Source organism: Octopus bimaculoides, chromosome 2, assembly GCF_046866305.1.
Source record: "Octopus bimaculoides isolate indiv1 chromosome 2, ASM4686630v1, whole genome shotgun sequence".
Lineage (NCBI taxonomy): Eukaryota > Metazoa > Mollusca > Cephalopoda > Octopoda > Octopodidae > Octopus > Octopus bimaculoides.
The window spans coordinates 187,454,405-187,481,596 of NC_142929.1; the positions used below are offsets into that span (position 1 = coordinate 187,454,405).

A 27,192-nucleotide genomic window follows, 5' to 3' on the forward strand; every position below is an offset into this window, starting at 1 on the left:
TCACCTTCTTTTACGAAGCTTCATTGACTTTCATATATTTATATTGATATACATATATATACGTGTGTTTGGGTGCGTGTGTGTATATACATCTCTATATATAAAGATGATGCGTAGTCTAGACGGCGTTTTTAGATTTCATTATTCTCTTTAACCCGGGCAACGCCGGGTATTTCTGTTAGTATATATATATATATATATATATATATATATATATATGTATCCGAGTTTGTATGGTTGTGTATTGAAGAATATATTAATCAATGAAATTCCAGCTTAGTCTAATTTTCACATTCTATTATTTCCAATTTTTCTAATTTTACAATATTGAAATAAACTAGTACTTTCATGTGTTTACGCAATCATCAGTTTTATGTAGTGACAATCATGTTCCACAACTGACAACCATAGTGAAATGGTTAGATTTGTCCTTTAAATACCCTCCGGTAGGCTCCAGCAGGCAGAATCTTATGAACTGTATTTTGACCAATCAGTATGTGGCTATGATGTCACAGTTTGGTGAATGCACCAATGTGGTTAACATTTATCCTGCTTTTCTCAATTAAATATTTTAATCAATTGGTGTGTGGCTTAGACATCACAGTTTGGTGGGCATGTCAGGGATTCTTTACTTTGACTGCACCTAAAGGAATAATTGTTTGACTATATTTTGGAATATTGTAAACAACATTCCTGTTTTCATTGAGAAAAGCAGCATAAATGCTAACCACATTGTTATATTCACCAAACTGAGACATCTTAGCCACATACTGATTGGTCAAAATACAGTAAGATTCAGCCCACTGGAGCCCATTGAGGGTATTTAAGGGACAAATCTAACCATTTCACTACAGTAGTCAAGTTGTGGAACATAACTCTCACTACATAAACCTGATGATTGCATAACACATGAAAGTACTAGTTTATTTCAATATTGTAAAATTGGAAAAATTGGAAATAATAATATTCTAATCACCCAGAATTCATTGCTCTTTTAAAAAATTACGATTTATGCATTGTTGTCTCTCAAATATTTAAAATCTACAATTAAGAGCCCTCTCTACTCGCTGGCGGTAACCCGCCCTCCCACCCCCTCCACCGGAAGTTCATTCCTCTGTCATCCCTCTGTCATCCCACCCCCTCCACCGGAAGTTCATTCCTCTGTCATCCCACCCCCTCCACCGGAAGTTCATTCCTCTGTCATCCCACCCCCTCCACCGGAAGTTCATTCCTCTGTCATCCCACCCCCTCCACCGGAAGTTCATTCCTCTGTCATCCCACCCCCTCCCACCGGAAGTTCATTCCTCTGCCATCCCACCCCCTCCACCGGAAGTTCATTCCTCTGTCATCCCACCCCCTCCACCGGAAGTTCATTCCTCTGTCATCCCACCCCCTCCACCGGAAGTTCATTCCTCTGCCATCCCACCCCCTCCACCGGAAGTTCATTCCTCTGTCATCCCACCCCCTCCACCGGAAGTTCATTCCTCTGTCATCCCACCCCTCCACCGGAAGTTCATTCCTCTGTCATCCCACCCCCTCCACCGGAAGTTCATTCCTCTGTCATCCCACCCCCTCCACCGGAAGTTCATTCCTCTGTCATCCCGCCCCCTCCACCGGAAGTTCATTTCTCCGTCATCCCGCCCCCTCCACCGGAAGTTCATTCCTCTGTCATCCCACCCCCTCCACCGGAAGTTCATCCCTTTGTCATCCTGTCAACCTCGGCTGTCTCCCGGAACCCATCTAGTGGCCTTGGCCATCCTCTCCCCTACCTTTGGGTAGCGCATTAAGGTTGAGAAATGTTTGCAGGTTGCAGGTAATGTTTTGCTTATGAATTCTTCCAATTGCAAGTTTTCTTTTCAGGTACACGACACTGCTTTTCCTCTTCCCAGGCTACAGGCCCACACCCCCAACACCCATACTGTTAGGATTGGCACTCTCAACGTCGGCACGCTGAAAGGTAGATCTGGTGAAATTGTTGAGATGCTTGAACGGAGATGCGTAGATATGTGCTGCATCCAGGAAGTAAGATGGAGAGGAGGTTCTGCAAGGTTCCTCACAGGCAAAGAACACAGGTACAAGATTTTCTGGGCAGGGAACACTGACGGGGTCGGGGGCGTAGGAATACTTCTAGCGGAGAAATGGGTGGATAAGGTAATCGAGGTCGTTAGAGTAAGTGACAGAGTACTTAAGATCAGACTAGTGCTTCATCATAGATTAGCTACTGTCATCTCAGCCTATGCACCTCAACCTGGGCTACCAGATGGTCTGAAAGACCAATTCTATGACACCCTCTTGCAAACTACCTCGTCGACGAGTGACAGGGACCTTCTCTTTGTGGCTGGAGACTTCAACGGTCATGTCGGACGTCGTGCTGGGGGCTTCCATGGCATACATGGAGGCTATGGCTTCGGTTCCCGCAACGAGGAGGGAACCAGACTGCTGGAGTTCTGTGATGCAACCAATCTTATGGTCTGCAATACCAACTTCAGGAAACCTGCCAGTCACCTAGTCACCTACCGCTCCGGCAGACACTCTAGCCAAATCGACTACATCCTCGCCAGAAATAGGGAAAGAGGGCGGCTTATAAATGCCAAAACCTACCCTGGCGAAGAATGTACCCCACAACATAGATTAGTAGTTAGCGACTTTGGGATCAAGGCAAAATGGGTGCCCAGAATTAGACAGGCTTGGAGAAGAAGGGTGTGGAAGCTTAAAGACCCTGCAAACGGACAGAGACTTAGAGACAAGTTACTTGAAGCATTTAACGAAATAGAAGGGGATATAGCATCATACAACGTGGAAGACAATTGGAGATTTCTGCGGGACAACCTGTTGAAAGCCACCGACCAGATTTGTGGGTGGTGTAAGGTCCCCTCCCAACCCAGAGTAACGTGGTGGTGGAACAAGGAGGTAGACAGGGCTATTAGACAAAAGAAACAAGCTTGGAAGGACTGGAAGAACGGTGGTAGCAGGGAATTGTACCAATGTGCCAGAAGGGAGGCTAGGCGACAGGTTTATTTAGCCAGAGGGGAAGCAGATAAGGAAAGATTTGCCAATGTTCTGCGCCGTGAGGACCAAAGACTCGAGGTATTTCGGGTTGCAAGACAGTGTAGGAGAGAGAATAGTGATGTTGTAGGAGAGAAATGTGTTCGCATGGATGATGGTACGCTTGCATTAAATGAGGATGCAAAGAAAGAGGTCTGGAGATGCCACTACGATAGATTGCTTAATAAAGAGAATGAATGGGAGAAAGAGAGCCTGCCTTATGTCGACCCAATAGAGGGACCAGCTATCCGAGTTGATAGTACCAGGGTAGATAAAGCAATTAAGAGTATGAAGACCGGGAAAGCCCCCGGCCCATCAGGAATCACTGCAGAGATGCTCAAAATATCTGGCAGTGTTGGCTATAGCCTAGTCACCCGTATTACGAACCAGGTGATACACGAAGGAGTCATACCCTATGACTGGTGTAGCAGCATCATAGTCAACTGCTACAAAGGTAAAGGGGACGCTTTAGATACAAATAATTACAGAGGCATCAAGCTGTTAGATCAGGTTATGAAAGTTACAGAGAGGGTCATAGCCCAACTAATTAGGGAGCGAATCAATTTAGATGAGATGCAGTTTGGGTTCGTGCCAGGTAAAAGCACTACTGATGCCTTATTTCTAGTGAGACAGTTGCAAGAGAAATACCTAGCCAAGGATAAACCTCTGTACCTGGCTTTCGTTGACATGGAGAAAGCCTTTGACAGGGTCCCCCGATCCCTTATCTGGTGGTCAATGAGGAAACTTGGGATAGAAGAATGGCTAGTGAGAGCTGTGCGAGCCATGTACAGAGATGCGGCCAGTAAGGTGAGGGTTGGAAATGAGTACAGCAATGAATTCCGGGTAGAGGTAGGGGTCCACCAAGGTTCCGTCCTCAGCCCCCTATTATTTACCATAGTCCTCCAGGCAATCACAGAGGAGTTCAAGACAGGTTGCCCCTGGGAGCTCCTCTATGCTGATGACCTTGCCCTAATTGCGGAGTCACTATCAGAACTAGAGGAGAAGTTTCAGGTGTGGAAGCAAGGTCTAGAATTGAAGGGCCTTAGAGTCAACCTAGCTAAAACCAAAATCCTAATAAGTAGGAAGGTAGATAAAACACAAACCCCTTCAGGTAGATGGCCCTGCTCAGTATGTAGAAAAGGAGTAGGTAGTAACTCTATAAGATGTACCCGGTGCAAGCTATGGACACATAAGAGGTGCAGCAACATCAAAGGCAGGTTAACTAGCAAGTTAGTTTTTGTTTGTGGCAGATGTTCAGGTGCAATAAAGACTGCAAACAAACAGGAAACAACCTCTATCTCATTCCAGGGTGAAAAACTAGAGGTAGTCGATAGCTTCCGCTATCTGGGAGACCAAGTTAGTAGTGGGGGTGGGTGCGCTGAAAGTGTAGCTGCTAGAATAAGAATAGCCTGGGCAAAGTTTAGAGAGCTCTTACCCCTGCTGGCGACAAAGGGACTCTCACTCAGAGTAAAAGGCAGACTGTATGACGCATGCGTACGAACAACCATGCTACATGGCAGTGAAACATGGGCTGTAACTGCTGAGGACATACGTAAGCTCGCAAGGAATGAAGCCAGTATGCTCCGTTGGATGTGTAATGTCAATGTGAATACCCGTCAGAGTGTAAGTATCTTGAGAGAAAAGCTGAACATTAGAAGCATCAGTTGTGGCGTGCAAGAGAGACGATTGCGCTGGTATGGACATGTGGTGAGAATGGAGGAGGATAGCTGCGTGAAAAAGTGCCACACCCTAACAGTTGAGGGAACCCGTGGAAGAGGTAGGCCCAGGAAGACCTGGGCTGAGGTGGTGAGGCAAGACCTTCGTACATTGGGCCTCACCGAGGCGATGACTACGGACCGAGACCTTTGGAAATGGGCTGTGCGTGAGAAGACCCGGCAAGCCAAGTAAGATCGTTGCCAGTGCCCCTGGACTGGTTCTTGTGCGGGTGGCACATGAGATGCACCATTTTGAGCGTGGCCGTTGCCAGTACCGCCTGACTGGCTCCTGTAGGATTTTCGAGCGAGATCGTTGCCAGTGCCCCTGGACTGGCTTGTGCGGGTGGCACATAAAAGACACCATTTCGAGCGTGGCCGTTTTCGTGCGGGTGACACGTAAAAGCACCCACTACACTCTCTGAGTGGTTGGCGTTAGGAAGGGCATCCAGCTGTAGAAACTCTGCCAAATCAGACTGGAGCCTGGTGTTGCCATCCGGTTTCACCAGTCCTCAGTCAAATCGTCCAACCCATGCTAGCATGGAAAGCGGACGTTAAACGATGATGATGATGATGATGATGAGAGTCAGACTAAGCTGGAATGTCATTGATTAACATATACATATATATATACATATATATATATATATATATATATATATATATATAATAGTTCAAATTTACAGAAAACAAAAGATGAAGACAGGTGAAGGAACAACAAGCAGGTGTATTAGTTTAACACTCAGGAAGAATGGATATTGATATGGCAGGGAGTGGGATGAAAGAGATAGAAATGACTGAAGAAGGAGACATGTGGTAGCATAGGAAGGTGAGGAGAGCAGCAGTATCATAAACCTGTAGATAGATCAGAGACTAAGGAAATGATACAGGGTGTAAGAGGTGGGGAGGGAGATGTAAAAACAATGAAAGCCATTGTTGGAAAAAAGATATTGATGAATTTACATGTGAGCAAGTCATTGGCTAGTATCAATGTGAGAAGTCCAATCAAAAAATAACTCAATTTTTAAAATTAATCATCAAAAAGCAAATGCCATAGTCAAGAGATGGATTGAAAAGGGTATTTCAGAGGGAAGAAGAGCTTTTAGAAGCTACTGACAGTTTCTGACTGGTTACTTAGAGGGAGGTTATTATGAATTTTGATCATCAATAAATATTGTCCAATGGAAGCAAAATCTGTCAATTTTCCAATTAAAGGCAAATATGTGTGGTGCAACAAAATTGAAACTTGGGTCCAGCCCATGCCAACATGAAAGTTGGATGTTAAATGATGATGAGGAAGAGGATAGAATCAAATTGTTTGCAAAGAACAGCTTAGTATGGAGAGTGGAAGTTACCATATGAGAAAGGGGTAGTTTGGGTAATAAGACAGCTCAGAGCTTAATTATTGTTGAAAACAATTTAAATGACCCAAATCATTATCATCATCATCATCATCCTCGTTTAACGTCTGCTTTCCATGCTGGCATGGGTTGGACGATTTGACCGAGGACTGGTGAAATTTTGACATAAGGCCATCAATTTCGGAGGAGGGGTAAGTCAATTACATTGACCATAGTGTTCATCTGGTACTTATTTTATCAACTCCAAAAGGATGGAAAACAAAGTCAACCATGGCGAAATTTGAATTCAGAACATGAAGAAGGGTGAAATGCCACTAAGCATTTTGTCTGGAGTGCTACTGATTCTGACTGCTCACTGTCTTTAAATGACCCAAATATTATGAAATATTTGAGAAGGGTCTATTATCTGTAACTTGCAGTTTTGGGAACACTGAATGAAAACTCTGAAATAGGTTGCTCAAAGTCTTGATCCTAATCAAATATGACACAAATGGGAACATCTTGAGAGAAGGTTGTGAACAAGAACATCAAAAATTACATTAATTACAAAAGAAAGAAGCATTGACCGAGGACGGGATAAACATGGACCAGTCTGTCATTGATAATTTAATCAAACCCAGGCTTAATTGACTGAAAGCTATGACATTAGCTAAAGGAGAGCTTTCAAAATTTTTTATGAAGTTGGTACAAGTCAAATAAATATTGTTTTATTACCTTGACTATAAAGTTATTCTAGGCTACTGTACTTAAGTGGTGACTTAATGAAGTAAATCTCATTTTCAATTACCAGATTCACTCCTACCACTTCATGCTACCATTTATAATTAAATTGAAGTTGTCTCGCTTATTTTTTTTTTTTTTTAATCTGTAAATAATTTTATTTTTACCTCTACTAGTGTAATTTTAGTAAAACATTTAAATTTTGCTCATTTTCTGTTACTTTCACAGCGACCGAAATAAAGCATGAAATAATTTTTAATTCCTATGAGGAAATAGAAGAGAAACCATGTAAGTCTCTCTTTGCTTTTATATATTTATCTTTCATGCTTGTTTATCTTACGTAACTTTTTATTTATTCTTCTTTTTCTTTGTTAAATTTTTGAGATAGTTGACAAAAGATACTGTGTGCTGTTGTTTAGCCCCAAGTCAAAATTGATCATCATCACCACCACCACCACCACCACCACCATCATCATCATCATTTAGTGCCCGTTGTCCATGCTGGCATAGGTTGGACAGTTTTACCAGGGCTGGTAAGCTGAGGAGCTGCACCAAACTCCAGTCTGATTTGGCATGGTTTCTATGGCTAGATGCCCTTCCTAATGCCAACCATTCTGAGAGTGTAATGGGTACTTTTATATGCCACTAGCACGGGTGCCAGTTTGCGTGACACCAGTATCTACCATGACTATGATTTCACATGGTTTGATGGGTCTTCTTCTCAAGCACAGCATATTGCCAAAGGTCTTGGCCATTTGTCATTGCCTCTGTGAAGCCCAGTGCTTGAAAGGTGCTATTTATGTGCCACCGGCATGGGCACTAGTTATGTGACACCACCATTGGCCACATTGCCCCCGTGAGGCCCAACGCTTGCAAGGTGCATTTTATGTGCCACCGACACAGGTGCCAGTTATGTGACACTGGCAACAGCCACAACAATGACTTCACTTGACCTGCTGAGTTTTCTCAAGCACAGCATATCACCAAAAGTCTCAGTCACTAGTTTGCCAAAGGACTTGGTCACAACTATCTTTTTTCACACACATACACACACACACGCACACGCACACACACACACTCTCTCTCTCTCTCTGAGCAGTATCTGTTTACCAAATTTCATATAAAGGGATTTAGCTCAAACTAAATTACACACATATAGTACTGTGCAAAAGTCTTTGGCCACTTTAAACTATTGTAAATTTCTACTAATTGCCAACTTATAAGTGGATGTTTCCACATTGCATTTTTTACACATGAAACATTGGCCCTGTTGGAGTCATTTCCATACCTAATCATTATATTTTGTAGTAGGGACTCTGAATGAGAGGGGAAGACATGAGATGACCACCAAAAATAGTCATGCAAAAGTTTTCAGCCACTTCACATAAACCAATCAAGATACAGTGTTTTTAAACAGAAAAATGTCTATAATGAAAATTTATTCCATAATATTCACTTCAAGGAGTACTGTACATTGTTAATATTTCATGTGGCTTCCCTTAGCTTAAATAATTGCTGCAATGTACAAAAATCTCACCTACATCCAAGTCTGGAATCTGATGATGGTTCAAGAAAGTTGATTAAAATTGACAGTAACTTGAATAGTGCCAAATCCATCCAGTTGCTGAAGGACAATTTGATACCAGACTTGAATGAAGGTGAGATTTTTCTGCATGACAGAGATCCATGCCATAGATCGCATGCAACACAACGGAGTTGGCTGATGAAGGTGTTACCATATTGAAATATTGGCCACCTCAGATCCCTAGCTTATATATCATCAAGCAAATGTGGACAGAACTAAAGAGAAGAGTTCGTCAGAAGAATCCACGCACTCTTGAAGAGTTGTGGGAGCTCAACCTCAGAGAATGGCATCTCATACCTGTGAAGTTGGTAAAGGATTTGTATGCATCTCTTCCCAGGTTAAGGGAAGCCACATGGAATATTAACAATGGACAGTAACTTCTTGAAATGAAAATTATGTAATAAATTTTCATTATAGACATTTTTCTATTTTAAAACATTGTATCTTGACTGGTTTATGTGAAGTGGCCGAAAACTCTTGCATGGCTATTTTTGGTGGTTGTTTCACATCTTTCCTTCTCATTCAGAACCCTTACTACAAAATATAATGATTAGGCATAGAAATGATTCCAACAGGACCAATGTTTCACCTCTAAAAAACGCATTGCAGAACATCCACTTATAAGTTGGCAATTAGTAGAAATTTACAATATTTTAAAGTGGCCAAAGGCTTTTGCACAGAATTATATATATATATATATATATATATATATATATATATATAATATATTTATTTATTCATTTATTTATGGGTTTCAGCCAAGTGGCTGTGGTCATGCTGGAGCATCACCGTGACTTTCCGTCTTTATGATGTGCTCTCTTCACGTTCCTTGCATGGCTCTTCTCCTCCACCTGATATAGTCCAATCAAGAGTTTTGATGGCACATCTGGTGTATAAGAGAATTTGACATCGCTGCCCTAAACTGTGTCTCATTTCGAGCCATTTGTTCATCTGGTATTGTGGAGAGGAAAGCGTCAAGTTTAGTTTTGAAGACCTCCATATCCATGTCTTGCAGGTCTCTCAAATGTTTTGGCAGGGCATTGAAGAGCTGAGGTCCTCTGAAACCGAGGCTGTTGCAGTACCTTGTTCTTATGTGAGATGCAGTGGACGGTACCCTTGGTACCATGCAGTGGTGACCTCTGCGGGCATTCGTGTAGTACTTGATGCCAAAGTTTGGTACCAGTCCTTCCAGTATTTTCCATATGTATATTATTACATATCTTTCCCGCCTGCGCTCCAGGGAGTAGAGACCTAGTGCCTTCAGTCGCTCCCTGTAGTTCATCTGTTGGACTGTGGCGACCTTTTTTGTATAGTGCCACTGAATTGCCTCGAGTTCTGCTGTCCGCTTAACACTGTGTGGTGACCACAACTGAGAGCAATAGTCTAGGCGGCTCAGAACAAATGTCTTCCATAGAATCAACATGACTTTTTGATCCCTTGTACGGAAAGTCCTCAGTATCCACCCTGCCAGTTGTCTGCACTTTGCTGTCAACTTGACAATGTGCATGTGAAATGATGCATCACTACACATGTTGATGCCCAGGTCTCTTACTGCTTGTGGTTCTGGGATTGCAATACCTCCAGTCTTTGTATGCCAGTTGGGAGGCACTTGTGGCCTTGTAGCGCAGTACTTGAAATTTTTTTGCATTGAACTGCATATTATTTTGCTCTGCCCACTCATATATTGCATTTAGGTCATTCTGCAGGCTTACAATATCATCAGGATTCTTTATTGCCTGAGATAGTTTTGTGTCATCAGCGTAGCTAGTGACAGTGGCTCTCCAAGTGACCGTGGGCATGTCCAGAAGGGCCACTGTGAACAGTAGTGGCCCCAGGACAGTTCCTTGTGGAACACCGCTCAATATTTGCATTTCCCTAGATAGTTCTCCATTGGCTGCAACTGTCTGACTTCTACCATTCAGGAAGTCATGCAGCCATTCTCCTAATTTACCAGCTATGCCAAGGTTTCGCAGCTTGTGACATATCAAGCCATATATATATATATATATATATATATATATATATATATATATATAAAACTTCAAATGACCTGTCCTTGTTTTCTTTGTATCGTCTATCTGGATGTTTTATTGTCCCATTTTTGTATCACCTAACTGTCCAGATGTTTTGCGTTCTTGTCCCATTTTGTATTATATATACATACATACATACATACATCATCATGTCATATTTGATACCACTTGCATTAGCTGTCAAATAAAGTACTTATTGCATGTATTAAGCTGTCATGGTTAACTGACAGCAACTTTTGTTACCACTATTTTCAGAAACTGAGCAAATACTATGAAACCAACAAAAATGTATTTTTGATGCTAAATCCTGTGGTCAATCCACCTGCCTGTTTCTCTATTGGTCTCTTTTTTTCTACCTTTAAATCACATACTTCTCTCTTTTGTGTATTTTTAAAGAAAAAACAAAACAAAACAGTATAAACATGGCATAAAGTGGTTGAGAATATGTTTACCCAAGGTGTCCTCTGTAGAGCACCTTAGGCAAATGTTTTCTATTACAGCCTCAGGCCGTTCACATTGCCTTATGAAATAATTTAAGTGTAGAAACTGAAAGAAGGTTGTTGTGTGAGTGTGTGTGTCTCTGTCCATCTATGTCTATGTGAATATTTATAACCTATACTGAGCCATGGCTGCAATTGGTGACATCACTGTTTGTGGCTGGGCTGCAACCAGTGACATTTGTTGACATCTCCTCTCAACATATTCACAAGCTCCACACTTTTAAATTCCTCCAGAATGGAAAAAAAACCCCAAAAATCCTTTACTTGAAAAACAACTAAGGATCAATGACAGCATCTTTCTAAGTCACACTAGCATAGATGAGCAGATGTTAAAGTAAATGAATGAACGAGATGAAATAGTTTGACTATAGATCTGTTTAACCAGGACTCAGCTTGGGGTTAAACAACAACTACAAAAAATTGGTCATCTCCTAAGGAATATTAAAAGTAGTTATCATTATATTCGTAGTTTATTGTTATTGATGAAGTTATGTATATTAATTGATAGTTTAAACATTTCAAATACTGCCTATATTATATTCTAATCACAGCTCTTTTGGAGGGCGATCATGAAGACATGAGTAACAAGCTGTACAGTTTCCACAATGGTATGGTTTACTTGAAACAGGTTGAATGTCCCTCTCGGAGACATGCTGTGGCCCCTGATGGTAAGATGATTTTCAGATACTTTGTTGTTTATCTAAGCTCATTATCTCCATAAACAAGAATGTTCCATGGTTTATTTCAGTTTGTATGAATACAGATTTAATTAATTAATTAATTAATTAATGGGTCATTAAACTGATTTAGTTAATTAATGATGCATTACATAGTATATACTGGATCATCTGAAACAAATACTTTTTAATAACACAAAACAATTTTAGCCTGATTATGACTTGTAAGCAAATGTTAAAAACATCACTGTTACATTTGTACTGTATTATTGTTTGTCTTACTCCCTCAGTCTATTTGCCTCTTTCTTTCATTCACTTTGTATGTTGGTCTGTTCTTCTCTTGTGTGTTGAAGATAGAAACATACAGATAGGCAGACATATATGAACACATGAATACACACGCACGCACGTATAATAAACATCAGACTATCAACTTATAACAATGAGCCATTGCAGTACATTACAATAATAAGTGGATCATCATATTACCACCTCCCCTCAGATACTTTCAACTTGTGGGTTTTTCATGACTTATTACCATATTGCTGTTCTACTCCCAGTCCTTCCTTCCCCATATCTCTGTATTCCCCCACATCCTCTGCATATGTTTTCCTTGTAGTCGTCTACTTGTAGTGAGATCAATGTGGTTAAGACTCCAAGCGGAGTCTTAACCACATTGATCTTACTGGTTGAGGAGGGTTTGTGGACATGGTTACAATATTTTTTAACATGCTGCCCCAAATGGTAGAAAAACACTGGTCCAAAATACAACCAAGCTATACAAAGTTCCATAAAAATTAGCTATGAAAGCTTAGTTTATAACAAAATGCAAACTAAAAAATAACACCCAGAAACAACATCCTAGCAATAAACTATGAACAGTTACTCGTTGCTGAAGGTAACTTGGAAATAACAGTTAGGATGTTGATTTTATCAGTAACATCATTACTGCCTACTATTTAAAAAAATTTTAATTGGAAACATCACTGATAACTGCTTCCTCTATATCAGACAATCTAAACACATTAATACACTTAGAAATGTTACTGTCCCAAACTAAATGCAAAGAGCTAATAAGGAATACAAAGCAATAATAAAATATCATTAATCCCTAAGTTCAAACTTTCTGAAAGAAAAACTGTTATTCTTGGTGGTCTCTTGATTTTAAGAAAGATGATTCTGCAATTTCTTTCTGAATAACCAGCACAAATGATTTGTTTATAGTGATCAAATGTTTGTGCTGCATATAAACCCACTCCCTCCTTCAAATCCACATTGCCTACACAAGTGCACAGTGTACCACACACCAAAAGTCAAAGTGATCACTCAAGAACACAACTCACTGCCCAGTCTGGGAATTGAAATCATGATCTCACGATTCTGAGTGCAACACCCTAACCATTTGGTTATGTTCCCTCACAAAAATATACTGTTATGTATAGTTTATCACCCTTACATGGCTACCCATCTGTTTTCTTTACTGATGCTGTGCTCTCATCTATTTTGTCTAGATTAAGTACAATCATTGTTTGTTTACATAGTCAAGATTTCTTTGTCTATAATATTGACTCCCACTAAACCTAAATGTCATGTAGCTACAATCTTCACTGAGGATCTCCCCTGGCAAACGTACTTCCTCAACTATGCAAATACTGGCCTTCCTCTTTAAGGCTGATTTTGTCTATATATGTTCACCTACCTTGTCTTTATGTCTAACTGACTGTCTGGTAGGAAGTAAATATTGACAACACACAACATACAATGAATTTCTCTTCAGGTGAGATTCCTAATTCAGTGGTTCGCAGAACGAAGGTTGTCAAAGAGGTTATTGAAGAGAAACCTAAGGTAAGCTAAAGAGTTGATGTAATCAACTAACACCCTCCCTCTAAAGTTTGAAACCATTATTGTTAGTGTGGTTAACTCCCTGATAACTCCCTGATAACTCCAATCTTCATGAACTATAAAAGATAACCTTGATTGGTACAGCCCATATCCTACGGAAAGCACTCTCCATCTAAAATGGAATAAATGTGGTGATAATTTTAGCTTGCAGAGCAAAAGAAAAGTGCCCTTGGTACTCTTGGCCTTCAGAGGATGCCCGGGACTAAGGCAGCTGAAATAAAGTTATAATGTAAAGAAACCATAAATGATAATAATAATAATAAATGCCATGACGCAGTATCAGGCACTGGCTCTCATGGCTTCTCATCTTAACTGATTGGAAGTGTTATCATGTACATTGTTTTGTCTTGGTATAAAGGATGGGCTTCAGCAAATATTCTACTGAATACCAAAGATTTGCTTGTCGGTTGTTTGACCTTAACCAGTTGAGCATGTCCCTTGGTGGCTGATATGTGCATTTCTGATCACGGGTAAAAGTAGTGGGGGGGGGGGGAAGCATTTAAACCAGCCATGTCCAGCCCAAGTATTCTACGTATTCTATGTTCAAACCAGCCAGATCCAGCCTCTAATACCTATCTTACAATATCGTTATAAAAATATGCAATTACATCATCAAAATCTCAAAGTTATGGGGAAATGCATGACTAATTAAAATCAGTGTGATTAAATAAGCATTACATCTGATAAAGTAATCTGAATAATATAGGGCTAAATAACCCTCATTCAGGGACCTTTTTAGTGGGATGGGCTACTTGAACCAAACAAAATTCTAACTGCGAGGTCATGCACTGTTTATCTTGATATGAGATCACCATGTCGCGCACATATGGTTCTGATGCATGTGCCTGGTGTACCCTTATCAGATGGTTAGTCATGATGGGTATATTGGGCTTCGTATATTTTACCCCGGTGCCACTTTGATGGCATGCACTGCTCTCTTACTCAATAGTAATAATAATAATAAGAAGAAGAAAGGCAAAGGTAGCATACCAATTTGGAGATAGTGAAGGAAAAGTAGTAGTAGTAGTAGTAGTAGTAGTAGTAGCAGTGGTAGTAGTAGTAGTAGTAGTAGCAGTGGTAGTAGTAGTAGTAGCAGTGGTAGTAGTAGTAGTAGTAGCAGTGGTAGTAGTAGTAGTAGCAGCAGTGGTAGTAGCAGTAGTAGTAGACAAAGAGAATAGAAAGTGCCAGGTAATTGGCTTTACAGTCCCTAATGAGAAGAAAGTCAATATGAGAGGTATATAGAAAATAGCAAAATGCCAGAACCTAGTCATTGAGTTACAAAGGCTATGGAAAGTGTGGCATAAAATTTAGTTTAGTGCTGCTCCAGAAAATTGTGTTATTAGGGACAACTAGGATACTTAGGAAGGTTCTTTGCATCTAAAGTGACCCCTTTGTAACCCGATGTTAAGAATTCTTCTTTTCCAACAGTTTAATCTGTTGTGCATATATGAAATAATACTGATGATTTTGGATAAAATGTTTTAATGAGAATTTAAAGGAGATCTTTTTTTTGCAATAGGATAAGCTAATGTCTGGAGTTTGGAAAATAGACAGACCGATTGATGTTGATGCTGCTCAGGTAAGTGTGTTACATCTTGTGTAATGATATAAGGACATATTTTGTATAACATGTAAGGATGTTATATGTTTATATTTCTGACATGTTATGAATGCAAGTGAAGTTGTCTTGATTAAAATGTTCATGTCATCATTTTAGTGTTTCTTGACACCAAAAGCATGGACTGAAGAAAACTCTTTGAGGGTATATAACATTTCCACCTTCTCTAATATTTACTGTTGTAAGAGTTGGTTGTACCTTCCTGTGATGTGTTGCACAATTTGAGAGATGATGAAAAGAAAACTAAACAGTATTTCAATTGTTACATTCACAGAATGTCTTTAGGTGTCATATTGTTTACTCATTACATACCAGCAACATTTGGGAGTCTGTCTACAATTGTGTCTTCAGGTTTTAATCCAGGGTGTACGTTGGATTTTCTTGAGTTCACTCATAGCACAAATAGCTGTGTGTGTAAAATATGGCATCAGAAGACAACTGGAAAATATAGTGAATGAGTTTTTTTTTAATTGTTATCTTTAATCTTTGATTACTCACAAAGAGTCAGCTGCTAACAATTGCTAATACTTTACAAAACTGTTATCAAGAACCAAATGGTCATGTTGACCCAAGCAATGGATTAAACCAACCTCTCATGAGTCTTGAGGCTACACAACATCAACAACAACAGTGACACTTTTCAGCTAGTCTTATAATAGTTCAGTTTTGCATGATGAGGTGCCATAAAAAAATCTCTAAATCAATTATGGGCTATTATCCTATGGTTTATCAAAAATATTTTGGTGTTTTAGTTCCAAACACTGCACATCTTTGAAGAAACCATTTTAAACACATACATACACTTACACCATACATATACCATTATATTCATTCTGATTTGATTTTGGGGATGACAATATTATATATTGTAAAGTATCAACACATCTATGCCTTGGTCATTGACACAGTTCTACAACATCTCTAATCATCATCATCATCATCATTTAACGTCCGCTTTCCATGCTAGCATGGGTTGGATGATTTGACTAGGGACTGGTGAACCAGATGGCTACACCAGACTCCAATCTGATCTGGTAGAGTTTCTACAACTGAATGCCCTTCCTAATGTCAACTACTCCAAGAGTGTAGTGGGTGCTTTTTACGTGCCACCGGCATGAGGGCCAGTCCAGTGGTACTGGCAACAGCCACACTCAGATGATGTTTTTTACGTGCCACCTGCACAGGAGTCAGTCCAATGTTTTGTTCACATGCCACTGGCATGAGTGCCAGTAAGGCGAAGCTGGAAATGATCGTGCTCAAATGGTGCTTTTTACGTGCCACCGTCACGGAAGCAAGACTGCTGCTCTGGCAGTGATCCCACTCGGATGGTGCTGTTAGTGCTCCACATTTTAAATAGGCACTGGCACAGCTGTGTGGTTAAGAAGTTTGCTTTACAACTTTGTAGTTTCAGGTTCAATCCCCTTGACACCTTATGTCTTTCACTGCAGCATCTGGCTGGCCAAAGCCCTGCAAATAAAATTGATAACCTGTTCTTGGGTGGTAAACTTAATCTGTCTCCTGGTTTAACATCATCATCTGGCCATCCTTGGGTGCCTTTATTGGAGTTGACTCAGTTGCAAGCTTTTGGGTAAAGACCTCTGGTCAGAAGATAACCTACTTCCTTCTACTAGTTTTAGAGGCTTTGAAAAGGGTTGTGATCATTACTTTCTTGCCAGGACCAAGCAAAAATAATAAATAAGTAAATAAATAATGTTTTAAATATGATTTCACTTACTGAACCCTTGTAACCAAAGTGATGCTGAATTTAATTTCATATTGTAGTTACTAACCAAATGGTTAAGATCATTAAGATGTCCTTTGTTTTTAAGATTATATGCTGTGATTTGAAGGACATTTAACTGTTATTAAGTCTACAGGAAGCTATGATGGTGGTGATGGCGATGTTAGTAGTAAAAAAAAAAGTTGTAGATGAAGTGGTGGTGTTATTTGGGGTGGTGGTAGTAGTGTTATGTGGGTTTCATCTAAGCTATTGCCATTAGGTTCTAGTTATTATTACAATATTGCTGTCAGTGTGTGTGTGTGTGTGTGGCAGGGGTTTGCTTTGTATGACATAACTTTTGCAATTGCTTTTAATGATGATGACTGTTACCTAATGCACATTTCTTTCTTTCACATTCAGCTTGGAGAGTCTCTGATCAGTGTAATTGATCCAAGCATTATGACCGCGTCCTTGGATGAAATTAAAGCAATGAGTGAAGGTTAGTTATTGTTCCACATGTTATTATAAGCAAAAACCAAGATTGGGTGCCTGACATCTGGAATGCTGTTAGGCATTCATAGTTCTCTACCAATTGGATATTGTGGCCAGTGGTATGCCCACCCTTACATTTATAGAAGATTAGGAATGGGCAAGAGCAACTTCATTCTTGTGAAGGGTTTGAATGTTGACAAAAACCAATAGAGTAAACTCTTCTAAAGTTGTCTATAGCCTAGGGATATAGAAAACCTCTAGAAACACCTGACCTGGCATTGCTATTGAGGTGTGTGTATGGGGAGGGATTGCTGGTTTGGAACAAACTCAAAAACCATCATTAGTGCAATCAACTGCATCTGTCCAAGATAGATGCTGAGAGACTTTACTGTCAAAACACGTACTATATTGCGTTGGCAACTAAGTCGCCGCCATTTTTTTTAAATTCTGGAATTTATTGCGTTTTTAAATTTTGGAATCTATTTTTTTTTTTGAGAATTCTATTTTTGAATCATTTTGGAATCTATTTTTTTTTTTCTTGTTAATTTTAGTTAAATTTTGTTTATTTTCAGATCGTTAAAATGGAATGTCAAGTTAAGGAAAACGAGCATTTTCAACGCCTCCTTATTTTTGCTTTTAATCAAGGTTCTAAGGCTGCAAAAGCTGCTTGTGACATTTGTGCTGTGTATGGAGAGGGTGCCATAGCTGAAAGAACCGCTCATGATTGGTATGCCAAGTTCAAAAATGGAAATTTTGACCTCAAAGACACACCTCGTTCTGGCCATCCAGTTGAGTTCGATGAAGAGCGATTAAATCAACTTTTGCATGAAAATTCTCATCAAACGACAAGGGAACTGGCAGAGAAAATGGAATGCTCCCACACTGGTATAGAGAAGCATCTTCACTTGATGGGAAAGGTTCAGAAGTATGGAGCATAGGTTCCGCATGCTTTAAGTGACAACAAAAATCAACGAGCCACAATCTCCGCTGGTTTGCTTGCTCGTCACTGCTCAACTCATGGACACAAACAATGATTTCTTTACTGAATCGTTACTGGTGACGAAAATGGTGCCTGTACATCAATATGAAGCAGCGTAAGGAATGGCTTAGCAACACCGCGCATGAAACAAGATCTTCATCCGTGTAAAATGATGTTGTGCGTATGGTGGGACTGGGAAGGGATTATCCATTACGAATTGCTTGAATGGAACCAAACAGTCAATGCGGAATTCTATGTTCAACAGATGGAATGACTCAAAGAGAAAAGACCTAATCGTCAGCATGGAGTTCTTCTGCTGCATGACAACGTCTGTCCTCATATCGCCAATATGACCAAGGAAGCCATTCAGATGCATGGCTGGGAAGTGCTGCCACACTCACCGTACTCTCCTGATTTGGCACCAACGGATTTCCACCACTTTCGATCTCTTTCAAATGCTATGCACGGAGTTTCGTTCAATACTGATGCAGAATTGAGAGCTTGGTGGGATCAATTTTTTGAGTTGAAATCAGATGATTTCTGTCAACGAGGTATTGAAAATCTTGTTGAACGTTGGGAAGAAGTTGTAAACAACAAGGGTGAATACATTATTGATTAATTAGTTGTTTTTTTTTTATTAAACCTTTAAAAAAATTTAAATTTTAAAAAAACAGCGGGAACTTAATTGCCGACCTAATAATTAGTCTATCATGAGGATCATTCTGCTGCCTTTCTTTGACTAAAGGAGAGGGAAGGCAGGTTTTAATTTTGTATTTTTGGTGGCCATGCTGAACAAGATTGTTTGGTGGATAATATTGTGGACAGATACGGTCTTCTTTGACCAAATGTTCAACAACTACAAGTTCTGCTTGTGGAGGAAAGTGAAGGTGAAGAGAGAAGTACTATTCTCCAGTAAATTCACTGAAAGGTGGGAGAATATGACCGTGGTAAATGATCTGACATTGAGTAGACCTGTAAGGTGAGAGAAAGCACATGGCTTTGTTACTCAGTGGATCTGTAGAGTTGTTAGACTGGCCATAGGTGGCTGTACATCTCATTTCATTCTTTTTATAGTTTTTAAATCTAATTTCTATCACAATTAACTCTATCTAAGCCCTACCATTTTGTAATTTTGTAAACTTGTAATGTTTCCTCATCCATTGCTAGAAAGTAAGACAAATTGTAGTATGACAGTTGTTGTAACTTTTTGTTCTGAGTTCAAATTTTGCTATGGTCAACTTTGCCTTTGATCCTTTATGGTGAATAAAATAAGTACCAGTTGAAGACTGGGCTTAATGTAATTGACTAACTCATCACCTAAAATTGCTGGTTATGTGCCAAAATTTGAAGCTATTATTATTAGTAGTTTTGTCTGCATTTCATGTTTCTACTGTAATTTTGGTATGAGTAGTATTTTGTTTTGGTTTTCTCTTATATTGATATTGCTCTACATAATAACATATGGACAATACCTGGTAGCACAAATTTTTTATCTTCTGTGTTTTTGTAAGCCCGGGAGTTTTCATTTTCTATTTGTCTACATGTTTTTAACCATTCTTAAGGTGCCTTTATCCTCAGAATCTTTTTTTCTGTTTTCATTGCCCATATTTTGGCTATTTCTATTTCCAGATCTTTTATGTTTGGATAATTTTTCCATATCTTTGAAAGTTTTCATTTGTTGGGAGTGATACTGCAATTAGGATACATCTTTTTTCCATGATGTCCTTGACAACAACATCTGACTAATTAGCCTTGCTCTTTCTATCTGTATGAATTGATAGATCTCAGGATCTGATCACTTTATTCCCGGAGTCCTTTTCTGGTGTATGCCATATCACCTTTTTCCTGCTAATATTTCATAATGCTGACATAACTTCTTGTGTGAAAGTTCAAACTCTGTTATGCCTGTAAGTGTATTCTCTTTTGGTTAAGACTGGAATAATGTGCTCAAATTGTTTGTTCCCTATCCCAGTTTATTCTGCAGTTATGTATTCAGATTCATTATATGCTTTTAGTAGATGTAAACCTCTGGAGGCTTTGATTTTCTGCTATAATCAAAAATCCTTTAGTCTCATCCTTAAATTCTGCTCTTCTCAGCCAGAACTGCAAGTTTGCTTCTTTTCTTCTTCTCCTATTTCTACTTCCACACTGCCCAGTTGTGTCAGATATTGTCAATATCTAATGAAACTGGGCAGTGTGGAAGTTTAGCAAAGCATTCTGTATCCCCCAATTTAACTTACTTTTTTAACCTTTTCACAATTTCTGTTGTTTTTCCTTTCTCTTCATAACTGTTATTTATTTCAATGTCTGTTTTTACTTTATTTGCTTCCTTGAACACAGAAAAGTTTCTTTTTGTATTTTTTGTTCATGTTTTATGACAGTTGTATTAATTTTTCATTATTTTTATAACCTACTTTTGATATTTTATAATAGTTGTCTGTTTGCATGAAATTTCCATATCACTCTATTCTTGGTAATTATAATCACCATGTGTCAGATTTTTGGTAGGGTATTTCTAAATCCAATTATTTTTACTGTTTCCTATTCTTCTCTTGCTAGATTATTTAGTGTTTAATTGGATATCTTGATTGGGGCAGCTTGAAAATTGATGTTTACTATCTTTTTTTTTTTTTTTGCAGTTAACTCTGTCTTAAGTATTAATCTAATGCATCATACTTAGAATGTTAGAAAAATGTTTAAAAAGCAGATGAGATAACAAATAAAGAAGTGAACAAAGAAGCATACATGAATAGTTGGATATCAAAAGCAAAAACAAAATGGTTAAAAATGTTGCATTAAACAGTATAAATGGAATGAACAGTCATAGAATGCAGATGGGTTTGAGTAGTGATATTGCTGATACTGCAGCAGGTACTAACACCATCATTATAAGTAATAGTAATATAAACAGCTACAATCAGAGGATCAAAACAATGACAACAATATGAGCAAAAGAGTATAACGTACTAGTGTTGTGGGCCACAAGAAAATTATAGACACAAGTCAGCTTCAAGGAAGAGAATGATTAGAGATGAGGCAAGTTACAAGAGCAAGTACCTCTTTACTTGAAGATTCTGTATAGGAATGGACAAGAGGAAAGTGGTATTCCTTTGATTCAAAAATAATAGGGAAATCTTCCATATGCTCTCAGAAAAGGAGTTAGGAGATCTGGCAGATGTATGAAAGGATGTGCACTTTCTTGGGCAGGGTACATAGAAATATTCACCTGGTGTTTAAGATTGTGGATAAGGAAAGGAGGCAGTTGAAACTTGTGCATTAAGTGCCTACTCAGACTGTTCTAACTTTTATTGCACAGCATGAGTAGGTAGTGAGCACAGAAATGACCCATGACAAGATTTGGTTAGGCAAAGATTTGCAGTCATCTTTTTGTAGGATGTAAAAGCAAGGGATTTTTGTGTTGTTGACAGTAGCTTTTGGGATCTCTGATATTTTGGAGAATTAATATTGTTGTTCCTTCTAATCACCATTCATATGTTGATTTCAGTTTTTGTCTTCCAGTTTATTGAATACTGTTGCCACAGCTTAATAAATACTGATTAAGTATTTCAGCCAGAAATTGAGAACTTTTTGATTCTAGAGACTTTTACAGTTTGTTCCCAAATTCCTTGCTAGATATGATGGCCTGGTTGCAGTGTTACTGCATTTTTCTTACTCTTTTCTCTTTTGATGTATTATTGCAATTTTTGATTGTGTCAAATGTTTTTGCTTCAATATCATACCATCAATATGCTTCTGCTGATGCTTGTGTGACATCTATTTTCCCCCCCAATGTCTCCCTAAAACGTTTTGATATTCTATTCAAATACTTTTACTCTTGGAAGAAGTGCTTACCTTTTCTGAAGCATCTTATTCTGTAGGCTTTTGTTGCTATGATTTGCTTCAGGCTTTCTTTTACTTGTCTGTCTTTTAATTGATACATTCTTTTGCTCATTTGGATTTTTTCCTTTTATGTATTAGAACCCACTTTTTCTATTTTGATACATAAAAATAGGTCCTCCAATATTTTTCAGTTCTATATTTAAGAGATGAGGAATTATGTACATTATTTACATTATTTACATTTGACGGATATTTGTCCTCATCTTGTTTGTTGTTAACACAATGTTTCGGCTGATATATCCTCCAGCCTTCATCAGGTGTTTTGGGGAAATTTCAAACCTGGGTTCTCATTCCTAAGGTATTTTTTGATGTTATTATTTTTGATGTTATTTTTATTATTATTGTTATTGTTCAGCATATGTTATTGTTCAGCATATGGCGTAGTGGTTAAGAGTGTGGGCTACCAACCCCAAGATTCCAAGTTTGATTCCAAGCTGTGACCTGAACAATAACAATAATAATAATAATGGTAGTGTGATGATGTTTTCTTCTTACACCACTATGAAGTGGGTTCTGCAAGATTGATTTGGATGCTTCCAGTTCAGCATAGTACATACAGTGACCAGATAGTCACAACTGTCTTTGCCTGATCTTCTTGCTAACTTTTGGCAGGTCTCCATAAAGGCATTTGTTTGTTATATGTTGCTGCCATTTCATGTTTAGGGTCATTCATAACATTCTTGTCTAGCAGCCATCTAGCTCATTTGATAACTTCTTTGTCCATGTCCATGCTTCACTGCCATATAATAACACTGGTCCAGCAGTCACAATGAACAACTTGATTTTGATATTGCTAAACGATTTGCAAAAGTTATTGATAGTGGCTTATCCAGTCAAAGCAGAAAGTTGTTTCTCTTCCTTACTATTATAGAAACCATTGTTAAAAACTAGCCCAATGGAGTGTTTAGGTTGCTGACTTAATTAAGAACATTTCAAATAGATGATTTAAATCCTTTTTGGTTTTTCACATTGTTAAAATTTTTTAATACAGGTTTCAACCAGTGCTTGAAAGCCATCTGAGACCAAATCAAACTGGATTTAGACCAGAGAGAGCCACAACATCTCAGTTCATAGCTCTGGGGCATATTATTGAGGGAGTTAAATCAAGACAGCAAATGCATTTGACAGCATCTATTGTGACAAAATGACCCTTTGAGCATATAGCATTCCAGAAGAACTAGTTTTTGCCATCGCAAAGACTTACAAGAAGATCAGAACTCGTGTGTTGTCATCTGACCGAGAAACAGAATTATCGAGAATCAATAGAGCAATGCCAGATAAAATATTTAATGGTTTTTAGTCATATCCCTTTATCCACAGAAATTCAAATTCTGCCAGGCTGAACTTTCCTTTCATCACTCCTAGTTGATAAGTACATGTAAATAACTGGGGTTGATTAAAGCCCAATAGTTGACTGTATCTCCACCTTCCTAAAAAGTGTGGCAATGTGATTAAGTTATAGATATTATGTGTTAATTATAAGTAATTGTCTTCATACATAATAAACAGCAGTGATTATCTTTTCAGAACTATCAACGGCTGAACGTGGAAGAACTACTGACGACAAAGCAGAAATGGTGTGTAATAATTTATATAAATTCACTTTATCTATATATTGGCCTCCACCAACCTCATGGACATATCTACTCCTACTACCTCAGCACTTCACTGACTTATCTACCCACTCTAACTGACAACAGTATCTCACGACCATAGCTACCCATACTTCTACCCAGTAACACCTTGTTATGGCTACCTCCATCCACTAACACCTTATTTAACTGTCTTGCTATACAATGTGCCAGTGTGACCTTTTGGTCATATATATAAGGCAAAGATGATGTCAATTATACAGTCAAACTACAACTATCAGATATAACTTTTTGATTAGAGAGATTTAACTGTGTGAAGAAATACATTGCTGGTCTAAATTCTCATGAATTTAAAGTCAAATTTTCTCCTATTGAGTAACTCAAAAGATATTTCTTCTTGGCTTGGCCACGGTACTTGCCTCCTTCTCTAAAATTTCTTGGAATGACAAATGTAAAGCTAAATTTGTGCTATTTATGCCTTTTGTAAGTTTATTAGTTATGTAAGCAGAAGAGACTGCAGCCTGGAATGAAATGCAGATTAGAAAATCTTGCTCACCAGAAGCTTTTCTGATATAGAAAAGAAAGGAAATTTTTTTATGAACTAGAATCATAATTACTGGGCTTTGAGAAATGTACTGAGAGATGATACTGGAAAGTGGTGGTCATGTATTATATTCAGCTAACATGACTCAACCCAAAGGAAGGTCAGTGTATTATCACAAATGATTAATCTGAGGATGATAAAATCTTGTACAACAGTATTGGAACAGCAATGCTATAAAAATATGCACAAAATGTTTCAGACCATCAAAACTTTGAACTAAATAGCTATTGATAAGTAAAAGATATATAACGATATGCCCTCTTAGTCTACATGTGGCTGGTGCCATCACCTGCCACTTGGGTGTTCTAAATACACTCTGCTGCAGACATTCAGGTCAGGTCTTTGGTTTAAGGTTAGTATCTCCACCACCAGTCATGAAGAATTTGAAAAAGGGTCAGGGTTTTGGGCACAACCATTCCTCCTATGATAAAATCAACAAGACATATACACACACAATTTCAGCAAAGAAAGTTTTTTACTATGCCATCATTCAACATATGATTCAGCCTTACAGAAACTGCAACCAAGCTTACTTCAGCCATTGAAATACATACATTCAAAAGTTAGGTACAAAAAATCTTCCTTCACTTTACCCATTAAATGTTCAGTGAAGCTTCTTTTGGTATTGAAGAGTAAAATATTTAATGAAGCTATTGATGATGAATACACCTTTGTTTTTCAAATGTTTTAGTGTATTATGAGCTGGTGTGTGTGTGCATAATATATATACATATGTAACAGAAAAGAACAATTTCTGTTATATTTATGACAAACTTCTTGTTAATGCTTTTTATAAAAATTCTATTCCATTTATTTCAGTATCCAAATCTTGCACTCCCTGGATGGCAGAATTCAAAACTGCACAAAATCTGTCAGAAATTATTCGCGGAACCGACTTTTAAACTTGCTCCAGATGCAGATTGGAATGCAGTTTTTGATCGTTTAATTGCCATGCTAGATACCAAAGAATTTCCAGTTTTCTCCACAGCTTGCAAGTATTTGGTCGAATTAAACAAGTAAGGATTGATGTCTTCAACTGAACTGTCTCATTACTTAGAATTTCCTGAGCAGGATATAGGATTCAACATTTTTTCTGACATAACAATGACAGCTGCTGATACAGAGCTTTCTCACCCTTTTATTCTTTTACTTATTCTCTACCTACATCTACTGGGTTTATTACATCTGAATGTATTCTTCTGTGGGGTGCTGCCTCTAAATTTGCAGACTTTAATAGCTGATAGTTACTCTGACATACTGCAACCAATAACTGTTTAATTGAACCGTCTTTCACTCATCATCAACAGTTTCCCCAGCCAACTCTTGTTGTCTGCAGATACTATTATAACTGTATAATGAAACAAGCTGGTAGAATTGTTACTGAACTGGACAAAATGCTTTTCTTTCGTGTTTTGTTTGTGTCAGTCATTAGACTGTGGCCATGCTGGGGTACTGCCTTGAAGAATTTTAGTCAAATGAATCAACTCCAGTTCTTATATTTTTTAAACCTGATACTTTTTCTATCAGCCTTTTGCCATACCATTAAGTTATAGGGATGTAAACACACTAACACTGGTTGTCAAGCAGTGTGGTTGACACACACACACACACACACACACACAGCAGGCTTCTTTCAGGTTCTATCTACCAATCCACTCACAAGGCTTTGACTGGTTACAAGAAACTCTTGTCCAAGGTGCCACACAGTGAGACTGAACCCAGAACCATGTAATTGGGGAGCAAACTTATTATCACATAGCTACACCCATGCCTACTGTACTTAACAGCATTTCTTCTAGCTTTACATTCTGAGTTCAAATTCTGCCAAGGTCGATTAACTTTCATCCTTTTGGGGTTGATAAAATAAGTACCATTTGAGAATTGGGGTCAAACTTTCTCCCACAATTGCAGGTGTTGTACCTATAGTAGAAAGGATATAATTATAACTGCATAGTAGATTGTGTTATATTGTGTCACGGACACCAGGCTATAACCATTGGTAAAGCCATTTTGCAGTAAATAACTCCTATAGAGGGAAATAATTGAGCACTGCTCACAGGAGTAGCACTGAAGATCGATGAATGTTTCACTGGATTTTAGTTATGAGTTCAGGCCCTAGTCTACACATTAACCATCATAAGAATACTAAAAAAGAAAAAGTAAAGCTATTTTTTTAAAACTCCATCACTATTTCTCCAGAGTGCATTACTAATGGAATTACTTGTATAATTTTCTTTTTTAGCTTCACTCATATAATATCTTGTTTTATTCATATTTCTGTATTTTTCAAGGCCTCCTAAACTATTCTTCCAAAGATCTTCAATTAAACAATATGATTAGAACATTCCTTTCCAGAATTATAATGGGGAGAATTTGTCAAGGAACATAATTATTAAAAAACTGTAAATTAACCCCTTGCAGACGGATTTAGTACTGATAGTCTGTGCTGTGTACCAGTAATAAGCTGTTTAGTAACAACATAATTTTTCATACAAGAAATTTTACAGTGTATCTATAGATTCTTCTCAGTGTGGTGTATTTGAAAACACGGTGCTGCACGGAGTAAGACATCGCACTGCTCACACACACACACAGTGTTTCGATGCAGTTAGTACCACTTCCCATCTGCAAGGAGTTAAACAAACAATATTAACTGGAAAGAGTATGTATTAGCTACCACTTGACACTGTAATTTAATTTTTTAAAAATTTACCAATGTTTTTATAACTCCATGAATATCTGTGTATGAAAA

At 38.4% G+C, this 27,192-nt stretch overlaps 1 protein-coding gene across 6 annotated transcripts in view; it reads left to right on the forward strand.

Annotated features, from left to right (window-relative positions):
- LOC106872595 (uncharacterized) overlaps positions 1–27,192 on the forward strand; it is a 156,546-nt gene that overhangs the window by 34,914 nt on the left and 94,440 nt on the right. For 5 of the 6 annotated variants that reach the window (XM_089348191.1, XM_089348193.1, XM_089348195.1 and 2 more), the window contains exons 3-9: positions 7,067–7,126; positions 11,508–11,624; positions 13,411–13,478; positions 15,055–15,114; positions 17,294–17,372; positions 23,757–23,821; positions 25,260–25,456. In XM_089348191.1, the coding sequence (XP_089204317.1) occupies positions 7,067–7,126; positions 11,508–11,624; positions 13,411–13,478; positions 15,055–15,114; positions 17,294–17,372; positions 23,757–23,821; positions 25,260–25,456 (646 nt within the window). The remainder of the gene's footprint in view (positions 1–7,066; positions 7,127–11,507; positions 11,625–13,410; positions 13,479–15,054; positions 15,115–17,293; positions 17,373–23,756; positions 23,822–25,259; positions 25,457–27,192) is intronic. The other variant, XM_089348194.1, reaches the window with a different exon arrangement.